General features: G+C 47.9%; 1 protein-coding gene across 1 annotated transcript in view; it reads right to left on the reverse strand.

Annotated features, from left to right (window-relative positions):
- nsd3 (nuclear receptor binding SET domain protein 3) overlaps nucleotides 1-8,149 on the reverse strand; it is a gene marked incomplete at both ends in the record, with an annotated part of 12,913 nt that extends 4,764 nt beyond the window's left edge. Inside the window, 15 exons of the mRNA XM_080531394.1 lie at nucleotides 399-545; nucleotides 1,347-1,526; nucleotides 1,606-1,812; nucleotides 1,924-2,047; nucleotides 2,676-2,801; nucleotides 2,916-3,046; nucleotides 3,338-3,383; nucleotides 3,465-3,565; nucleotides 3,655-3,820; nucleotides 3,943-4,590; nucleotides 4,848-5,002; nucleotides 5,251-5,410; nucleotides 5,561-5,653; nucleotides 5,852-5,968; nucleotides 7,352-8,149. Of these exons, the coding sequence (XP_080387520.1) occupies nucleotides 399-545; nucleotides 1,347-1,526; nucleotides 1,606-1,812; nucleotides 1,924-2,047; nucleotides 2,676-2,801; nucleotides 2,916-3,046; nucleotides 3,338-3,383; nucleotides 3,465-3,565; nucleotides 3,655-3,820; nucleotides 3,943-4,590; nucleotides 4,848-5,002; nucleotides 5,251-5,410; nucleotides 5,561-5,653; nucleotides 5,852-5,968; nucleotides 7,352-8,149 (3,199 nt within the window). The remainder of the gene's footprint in view (nucleotides 1-398; nucleotides 546-1,346; nucleotides 1,527-1,605; nucleotides 1,813-1,923; nucleotides 2,048-2,675; nucleotides 2,802-2,915; nucleotides 3,047-3,337; nucleotides 3,384-3,464; nucleotides 3,566-3,654; nucleotides 3,821-3,942; nucleotides 4,591-4,847; nucleotides 5,003-5,250; nucleotides 5,411-5,560; nucleotides 5,654-5,851; nucleotides 5,969-7,351) is intronic.
- Between the last annotated feature and the right edge of the window lie 1,935 nt (nucleotides 8,150-10,084).

Below are 10,084 nucleotides of genomic sequence, written 5' to 3' on the forward strand. Positions count from 1 at the left end.
CACAGCTTAGTTTACTCAAACACTTATGGGTTATGTATTATAACATGGTATGGGTGGTGGGTGCCTGACAGATGTTATTTTAACAGGGTTTGGTCCCAGACAGGTTATTTTAAGCCTTTTTTTGCGTTAATAGCAGCATATCCCCAGTTTCCATATTAGAGGCAGATTATGAATTTAGCACTGCATGGCTTTCAACAGAAAAGATGCAAGAAGGGAATTCAAATAAAGGTTTGGAGCACGCACGCACACGCACGCACAAACACACGCACACACACACGCGCACAGACACATGCGCCCACACGCGCCCACAGACACCCACACACACACCCACACCCACACACACACACACACACACACACCAGTGGGACAAGGGAGAGAGAGAAAAACTGTTTGGTTACCTTTCCCAATATTCTTTTTGGTAGCTGACGAAGAAGAGGGAATCATAGGTAATTTCAACTCAGCACGATTTGACTCAGTCAGAAGGTAGTGGGACTTATAGGCATATGAACTTAATATGGTGTCAGTAAGGTCCTGCACTAACAGCCCTACACGAGACACACAGGAAGAGATGGGAGTGAGCCGCAATCAAAAACTACAGTACCCATGATTCCACAAGAGAGAAAGAACACACGCTGTTAGAACACAAACAAGAGAGAAACAGAAGAGAACTAAACAGTCATCCCAACAGATACAATATAGTGCCTACAGTGCACTCCACTTATCAGTGAGTCAACGGCTTCCCACCTACACTTGTAATGTACTTTTCTCTTCAATTAAATGTGTAATTAGAGTTACGTCTTCGAGCCCAGAGGTGATTCTTGTAAGAGGAGTGCACTGTAACAGCACAGTCATTACATATAGAAGTACCATGTTAGATAACTTGAAGGTTACAGCAATGCTATTCAAGTACAAGACAAACTTCACATGAATACATATTTACAAACAGGCAAATGCAACAGGGGTCTCATTTTTCACTTGACAGATGTTACTGAAGCAGTGCATATATAAAACAGTCAAATGTCCTGAAGATTCTGGCCAATGGTCGTCGGTCCCCACTGGAGGGCAGTGGAGTGGAAGAGGGAGAACTAATGAAGGGAGTGATGCTATCGTCAAGCTGAATCATCAGAGAAGATTAAAGTGGATCAGAGAGAGAGAGAGAGAGAGAGAGAGCAAGGCAGAGGAGAGAGAGAGAGAGAAAGAAAGAAAGAAAGAAAGAAGGAGAGGGTCTGGATGAAAGCTCCAATAGAAGTTATACCTGAGAAGGATTGAAGGGGTCATGAAGTGGCAGCCATGAGGACTATTGGGTCTGTGAACGACAACAACAGATCTACGGTACGAGAGCTTACCTCTGGCACAGAGGAAGCACCAGCCCACGTTGACCGGCGAGGACAGGAGGCCATTCCTCTTGGTGCTGCCGTGGCTGCTGCAGATCATGATGTGGTGGGTGAGAACCATGCTGCCCGCCGCTACGCAGCCGTCACCCGTGTGGTAGGCCACCGGGCAGCGGATACAACGCATCATACGCCCTAGGGAGGGAGGGAGGGAGTGAGAGAGAGCGAGAGAGTGGGAGAGTAAGACAGAAAGAGAGAGAGAGACCCTCCCTACCTTTGCTGGCACGGTGCAGGTCTCTCTCCAGGCAGCAGGTAGAGCAGCTGTGCTGAGGGCAGCGGAATCCTCCACCCGCACCACCGCCACCGGTGGTGCCCGGGAGTTTACACACACACTCCTCGTGGTAGTAACGTCCGCAGCCAATCACAGAGCAGCGTGTCACCTCCCCTCCCCCTGCCTTACAGCTGAAACACGAGTGAGTACCTGGAGAGATGGATAGAGAGAGAGAGAGAGAGAGAGAGAGAGAGAGGTTATAAGAGTGAAGACAGTGTGTTTTTGTGTGTGGATGAGTTTATAGAGTCGGCCATGTCTCACCGTTTCTACATTCCAGGCAGGTGAACTTCTCAGGTAGGGAGGCCAGGCCCAGACACTCCAGGTGGAACATTCGACAGCAATCTCCCTCACACACCACCAAATCCTCTCCATACACCTCACAGATCTATACAGAGAGAGAGAGAGAGAGAGAGAGAGGTTCAGTCACCTATACAGTTGTGTCCAGTGCCTTCGGAGTCAGGTAGTCAGACCCCTTAACTTTTTCCACAATTTGTGGTGTTATACTCAATTTAAAATGGATTCAATTAAAATAATTTGCCATCAATCCACACACAATACCCCAGAATGACAATTGGCAAAAACAAGTTTTATGACATTTCAGTAGATTTAAATACAGAAATACCTCATGCACATACTGTGTGGCACTCTTAAAATGAGCTAAAATGCAAAAATGCCATCAACAAATCCCTCAATAAGTTAAATTGATCTATCCTAGTCTATCTTAATGCAAGGATAATCGTTCATGTAATTTTGGAATTCATATGTTTTATACAGTCTCTGATTTGCATAGGAATCAATAACACACTCTGTGGATCAGGCACTGTAAACTACATACTACTTCTTCTGTCACTTTCTTTTAAGTTATTAGAGGGAACATCAAGACAATGACAGACTTGAGAGGCAAGGAAAAGGACAGACAGTGGAGGGGAGAACAGGGAAGGAGAAAGGAGGAGAAAAGGGGGAGTTAGGTAGAGGAAAGAGAAAGAGAGGGGGGGGGGGATTGCAGTGCCCACCTGGCACACGGTGTCTCTCTTGGCTGTGCTGCTGCCCTGGCGAGACAGGCTGGAGTCCACCGACTGACTGTCTGAAGCATCAGCGTCCGCTGCCGCTGGGCTGTCCAGACTCTTCCCAAACAAGCCCTGAAAGATAGAGGAGTGTGAGTTTCTGTGGGTGTATCTGTGGGTGTATCTGTGTGTGTGAGTGTGTGTGTGTGTGTGTGTGTGTGTGTGTGTGTGTGTGTGTGTGTCTAGTACGTGGGGATCGTTGAGGCCTCTGGAGTCAGAGTCGGAGGTGTCTCTGTACTGAGAGGAGGCCATCTCCACATCAGTAGAGGCTCTGCTGCGCTTCTTCAGGGGCTTACACGCATCTGAGATCTCACTGGCTCCTACAGACCACACCAGAGACAGAGAGCAGATTACATACACCTTACAGATCTACAGAGAGGTGTGTGTGTATGTGAGTGTGTGTGTGTGTGAGTGTGAGTGTGAGTGTGAGTGTGAGTGTGAGTGTGAGTGTGAGTGTGAGTGTGAGTGTGTGTGTGTGTGTGTGTGTGTGTGTGTGTGTGAGTGTGTGTGTGTGTGTGTGTGTGTGTGTGTGTGTGTGTGTGTGTGTGTGTGTGTGGCAGAGAGAGAGAGAGAGAGAGGTGTGTCGCATCACTCAGAGCAGTATACTGTACCTTTCTGTGAGCCTGTCCTCATTGTGGTCTCAGGAGCCATCTCAGCCTGAGTGAGAGAGATCAGGGTTAGATGCTGAATAGGTAGAGGTAATTGTGAACAAGGTTGTGAGTAAGAATGGCTTTGTACCTGTTCTTTTTTGGTCTTCTTCTTGGGGACTGGCTCACAGCCTTTCTCGGACTCTGACCTGCTCCTCACTGACCGCCTCTGCTGCTTACGCTCCTGAGAACCTACAAACACACACAGACGGGGCCAGTTTAGAACAATCACCAATAATATAAATTGATATAATCAATCAATTCAAGAATGTATTAAGTACCTGGCGGGGTGCTATGTTGCGAGCCAGGGGAGGAGGTGATCTGCATCCCTCCCTGGTCACTCCTTCGACTGGCAGGAGAACTCCTCCTCTCCTCCCTCTCTTCCTCCCCTTCATCCCCCTCTTCTTCTTCCTCTGGACTGGGCTCGGGTTTGGTTCCGCAGCCCTGCTGGGTAAAGAGGAACACCACCACTTAGCAATACTGCTGCATTGCACTTCAGAGCAACATGTAAGTGCAGATTTCACATCAACATAACTAGTGTCACTTTTGTCCTTCTAACATGCACCCACCTCTGGTGAACAGTATCCTAGGTCGGCCTGCTTGCCCTCACCGCACTCCTCCCCTTCTCTCTCTCTCTCCCTTTCCCTTTCCCTCCGGGGCGAGGGAACAATCATCCTCTGCAGCAGGGGCCAGTCACACTTGATGATCTCCACGTTCAGTTTCTTCATGGTGATGGAGAGGGGCAGCAGCTTCCTGGCCGCGGCTGTCTTCCAGGCCCGCACTGGGGGAGGGGACTCCTGCTGCGCCCCGGCTTCAGAGAGGGCCTCCTGGGCTGGGGGGTTGGGCTGACTAGAGTCCCCCCTCTGGTCCTTCTCTCCCTCCGAGGCCTGGGGGTTGGTGGTGTCGTCTGCGTTAGGGACGCTACACTGCCTGCGGGGCTGTTGCCTGCGCTGCGTCTGCTCTCGGTCTGGTGATGTCACTGCTACTTCCTCTTTTTTACCGGAGCTGGTTGAGCTGGCAGAGCGCTGGGTGCGTCTCTCGGCCCTACCCTGGGTCTGGGTCTTCTTGGCGGGCGGTGGGGCGTTGGGGTCTGGGTCCACATAGATGAAGGTGTAGTTGTCTATACGTTCCTGGCGTGTCATCAGGAAGGCGTCCTCAGCGTGGCCCACGCCTACCTCCCATTGGGCACGCTCCCTCTGGGGGAAAGGCTTCATCAACTGGGGGAGGAGAGTCAGAACAGTCACATGACCCAACAGGCTGAGCTTGTGTCCAGTTACAATAGTTAAACAAAGAATCCTTTCTCCCAGCCATCTCTTAATAATCTATATATCTATCTCTCTACTCCTGTTGGATCATTGATTACGTCAAAAAGAAAGCAGGATGCATTTTGTAAGTATTCGAAAAGGGCCTCTCCGTCCACTCAATTCAAAACCAATGACTTTCACCAGGAATCTGGTTTCTAGGTGCCATGTACCTTGTGTCTCTCTGCAGTGTTGGTGGTCTTGCGCAGCGTCTCAGCCTGCAGCTCCTCAAACTGGTGTTCTCCCTGGTACATGACCACCCTCTTCTCATGGATCCATGCCCGCTCTGCCACGCTGCCAAAGAACTGCACATGGTACTCCCTGTGACCTGCAGGAGGTCAGGTTGGCATATGGTGATTAAACACAAACGAAAAATTGCTATAGCTGATCGTGTGTTTCTATGTGGGTAGCTCTGATGTTTATACATGAGCGTGTGTTCACGGTATATAGCATGACTGTAAGGTAAGGTGTGCCTGAGGTGTACCTCCGGCATGTATGTGTTGACCTTTGATGAAGTGTGTGTGTGTGTGTGTGTGTGTGTGTGTGTGTGTGTGTGTGTGTGTGTGGTAGCCTTACCTCTGGTGTTGATGCGTGTGTGGACGTTCATCTGTGGGTCACAGGAGACCATGCAGGGCCACCAGGGGTAGGTGCCCACCTTGGCCCACACCAGATCCCCGACCTCATGGTCCTTACAGCAGCCTGTCCCCGTGATCACTGTAGGGTACTGCTTCTGGACCTAAACACAAGAGACAACACACATGAATAACTACACGTATGTTGTAATGTTATGTTTGCCTTGTGTATGAAGGCATTTAAAAAAAAAAAAAACATAATTGAAACATAATAACTCTACTAGAGGTGGCAGCAAACCAATGGCAGCACATGCCTTCTGCGTCTTGGGCTCTGCTTTGATGGAGGACTTCTGGGGCCTCGATGTCTGCTCCAAAGACAGCTCCCTGGGCTGGGGCTGGAGCTGGGGCTGGGGCTGGGGCTGGGGCTGGGGCTGGGGCTGGGGCTGGGGCTGGGGCTGGAGTTGAGGCTGGGGCTGGGGCTGGGACTGGAGCTGGGGCTGGGACTGGAGCTGGGGCTGGGGATGGGGCTGGGCCTGGAGCTGGAGCTGGGGCTGGGACTGGAGCTGGGGCTGGGGCTGAGCATCCCCTGCCTGGCTTGTTGCAACCCCCTGTGGCAGCTCCTGGTCTAGCCCTTGCTCCTGCCCCTCCTCCAGCAGTCTGGTGCTCTTTTTCCTCCTCTCCTTCTTCCTCTCGTGTCGACGCGCCTGGGAGGCCTCGCTGGTCTGGGTCTCCTGCAGCAGGTACAATTAAAATCAAATAGATGTGGCGGTAGAGATCCATACATGTTGAAATGTTACTAGTTCTAAAAAAGCATATCGATATTCTGCTCTTTTTTCTATGATATTTCATGTACCCTGAGCCTGTGTAACCTGTTGTATAGGTGGGAGAAATAGGTATTCAACACATTAATAGGAAGCCACATTTTTAAACTAATATTTCCATTGCAGCTATTTACATGTAATTCAGACCAGACATTGGTATTAATTCAATAAAACTACACAGCTGAAGAAATTGTAACATTCTAATCAATAAAAATATGTGCATCACACAGTGTAATCACGCAGGACAAAAGTATTGAACACGGTAAGAAAAGTGACTAAACCAGCTTATGCCACTAATAATGTTCTCCTACCTGTGCTAATTCGAATAAGTTGGGTCAGTGCATGTTGGTGGGTAAGTGTACTTCCACTCCTCTAAATGCAAGTAAACAAATAATTTGTGACCCAGCTTGTAAGCACCAAGCTTTCCTGTAAAAACATCTCATGATGGGTAGAGGCGAAGAGCTTTCCCAAGAACTTCGCAACAAGATTGTTCAGCAGCATAGTAATGGCACTGGTTACCGACAGATTTCTCAACTCCTAAATGTTCCTATAAGCACCATTGGAACCATTATCCGCAAGTGGAGGGAACATCACTTGACCATCAACCGGCCATGCACTGGAGCTCCTCGCAAGATTTCTGACTGGGCAGACAGAGATTCTTGAGAAGAATCTGTTGCCATCCAACAGGATGATGAGGATGAGATGCAGGTGGATCTTCCGGCAGGACAACGATCCAAAATATACTGCAAAGGAGACTCCGCATCCCTGCTTGGCACGCAGCATTAAGGGTTGGATTGGGGGTAAGATCCTGCGACATACCAGCGTCATGTCCAGGCAGGGGGTGTACTTGTACATCAAGCCGCCTCACACTACGGAAACAGGAGATTGGGCCTATGGGCCATTACGCTCGAGATCCCTCGGTTCTCATGGCTACTTACTTGTGTTGAAGAATGGGCCAAAATCCCACCTGATCACTGTGAGAGAGAAGTTTTTTCGTACAGGAAGCATCTTGAAGCTGTCATTGGAACCAAAGGCTTCTCCACCAATATTAAATAAATTTCAGTTAGCGTGTTCAATACTTCTTTTCTGTGTCAATCCCTTTTATTACACATAACTTTTATGGATTGTGTTACAGTGTTACAATTTCTTTAGCTGTGTAGTTTTATTGAGTTAATACCACAATATCTTGTCTAAATTTCATGTGAATAGCTGCAATGGAAATATGTTGAATTGAAAATGTTTGGATGTGTTGAATACTTTCCCCACTGTATGTGAATACGCTACCTGAAACTCCTGCAGCAAATCTCCACACAGCGCTGACTCAAAGAGCTCTCTGCCATTTTGATAGGTCTTTATGATCTTAAGCTTGATCTCCGGAGAACTGGTCTTCTTCAGGACCCCGCTGGGTGTTGCAGAGGGTGTGTGAGGGAGGTGAGAGGAGGGGCTGCGGTCCAGCAGGGAGGGGGGAGGAGTGGAGGAGGGCAGGAGTAACGGGGGAGGAGGGGGGAGTATGTGGGCCATGAGGTGGGGTGGTGGTGGGGGGTGGTGGTGGGGGGGCATGGGTGGGGGGCTGTGTGGGTGAGGGTGTGGGTGAGATTGTGGGTGGGGGTGGTAGTGGTGTGGATGGTGGTGGTGGGGGTGGTGATGGAGGTGGGGATGGGTGTGGTGTGAAGGTAGAGGAGGGGACAGAGGAGAGGGGGGTCTCTCCTGAAGGATAGATGCCCTCAGTACCGTTCCTTCCCCAGGCATGAGACAGTGTTCTCCATAGCCCCGTAAAGCTCCATAGCCATTAGCTGAGCCATTGGGGAATTGTGGATACATGGAGAACTTGGCCTGGGGCTCGTACAAGCTCAGGCCTGGGGGGTAACCGTTAGAGACCGGGGGCAGGTCTTCAGAGGCCGAAGGAGGGTAGGAGAACTCGGCCTCCAGGGCAGCGTCATAGGAGGGGCCTCCGTCCTCGCCCGCATCACTACCAGTGTCGTAGGCGCCCTCCTGACGAATGTTGGCCGAGTCAATAAGCTGAGGGGGTTGTTGAATTGTATTTCCCATGATCCCTTGCATGAAAGAGAAGGAGAAATCCATTGTTGTGCTCCGGCATCCTTAACTGTCCTTTTCTCTGACTGGACCTGTAGAAGTAGACAGACATAGTGACTGATAACAAGTTCTAAGGAAAGTGGAGAAGATGTATACTGGACGATCCCATTTGAATGAATTAACAACTATACATGTTTACATTTTTTGATCAAAGTAAGAAAACAAACACAGGTCTCTTGAGTCCCACATCTCAACATGTTGTGGTCCACTACAAGCCAAAACAAGTCCTTTCTTGGAGTCGCAGGGACCAATACTCTTTACTCAAGGATGCTGCTCACATTCTCATTGTAAATCAGAGCTTCACAAATGTCTACGTTGCATTCCCCTGATAACACATGCTCCCTACGTACTGTTATACAATTAGGCTAATAGTATCATAATAATACTATTAAAAACGTTATGCTCCCCAGATGAAGGTAAATGTCCATATAGAACATTGTCATGCTGGGAGCCAAAAATGGCTTGACGTGCACAAATAATAAAGCCATATAATATCAAACCTGTTAGGCTATATATTTTCAAAGTAACCCCTAAAACAGTCAAAGGTCGACACTGATAAAAACACTGATACATCTGAAGCTACAGTATCTCTGTAAAATGAGAGATCCCTTCCAGCAACATACAGGCATGGTCCAAACTCAACAGTGCCACTGTTGTCAACTCATCACGCAGTTAGTGCAGATGCAATTATGAGAGGACTTGGTAGTACAGTACCAAGTTAATATTGTGCTTGTTTTCGAGTTTTCACCTTGTGAAATAATGGCTGCAATTCACTTCGAAAATAGTTATTATTGGTTCTCAAACACACATTAAATATCCAATTCATGCAATACATTCACTGTGTATGGCCACTTTAAATTTGCATTTTGGTTTCACTCTAAAGAAATCCAATGGGCAACTGGGCCTATGCTATGGCCATGTCCTCCTGGGTAGGGACACGTCTAGTAAACACTTGACATGAATTCCAGAATTAAAAAGTGTCAACATGCCCTAACCCAGAATCAAGCATAATGTCTGTTCTTTCTTGAAATAGGCCTAAATAGATCCAAAGCCAAATTCACTGGTCCAACCTTTTAAAGGCTTGCTGCCTTTGACACGGTGAATAATATAGCTTTGTTCATGCTTATGGGGCGCTATCATGCATCGGAAAGAATGTAGCTCAGCTTGACATGCTTCAATGTAACAACTAGATCGCTTTATTGAAGAGGTGAACAGTGAAAGACTGCATTTTGATACAATTGTCTCAGTGTTTCAACCCCAGCATCATTGTAACAGAAGCAGCATATCGGCCGTGTTAGGGACTCTTCTGCTGCGATGTGTTTTGCTAAAGTAGCTGGTTGGCTAACTACAGAGACCATGCATATGAATTTAAATAAATCTCTGCCCAACTAAAACACATCTAAAGCCAAAATGACGTTATCCCATTTGTCCGCAGTGTATACACGTTTCCCTTGCCATTTAGTTACGATGCGGGAAAGCTAGTAGAAATACCAGATATGGCAAAAGAAGCTATACATTATTGCCAATATGGCTGCCTTTGCCCCTTTAAATCAAATTGTCTAGCGTGATTACACCTCCATCACCACATTGAAGAAAAAGGAGGAGAAAAATTAAGCAGACTAACCGACAAAAGCTTTGCATAAATGCATCGTTAGGAAATGACAGCAAGCTTGTTTAACACCGAGAAAGCGACAGAGATAAGGAGAGCGAGAGAGGCTGAGAGTCGCGAGATGTAGTAAAAAAATAAAATGTCAATACCTTCAGCGTGTCCCATTCTAAACACATACACCAGATCTCTGCGCTTCCTCGTGGAAATTATAAAAAGAAGTAAAATAAAAAAAGATCTTGTGAAAATATTTTGAGTTCAGGCCTCGTCGTTTCTAACGCAATTCATTTGTGTTGGCAATGTACGGTCAACTGTTT

Source organism: Nansenia antarctica (assembly GCF_963989245.1).
Source record: "Nansenia antarctica genome assembly, chromosome: 5".
NCBI classification, from domain to species: Eukaryota; Metazoa; Chordata; class Actinopteri; order Argentiniformes; family Microstomatidae; genus Nansenia; species Nansenia antarctica.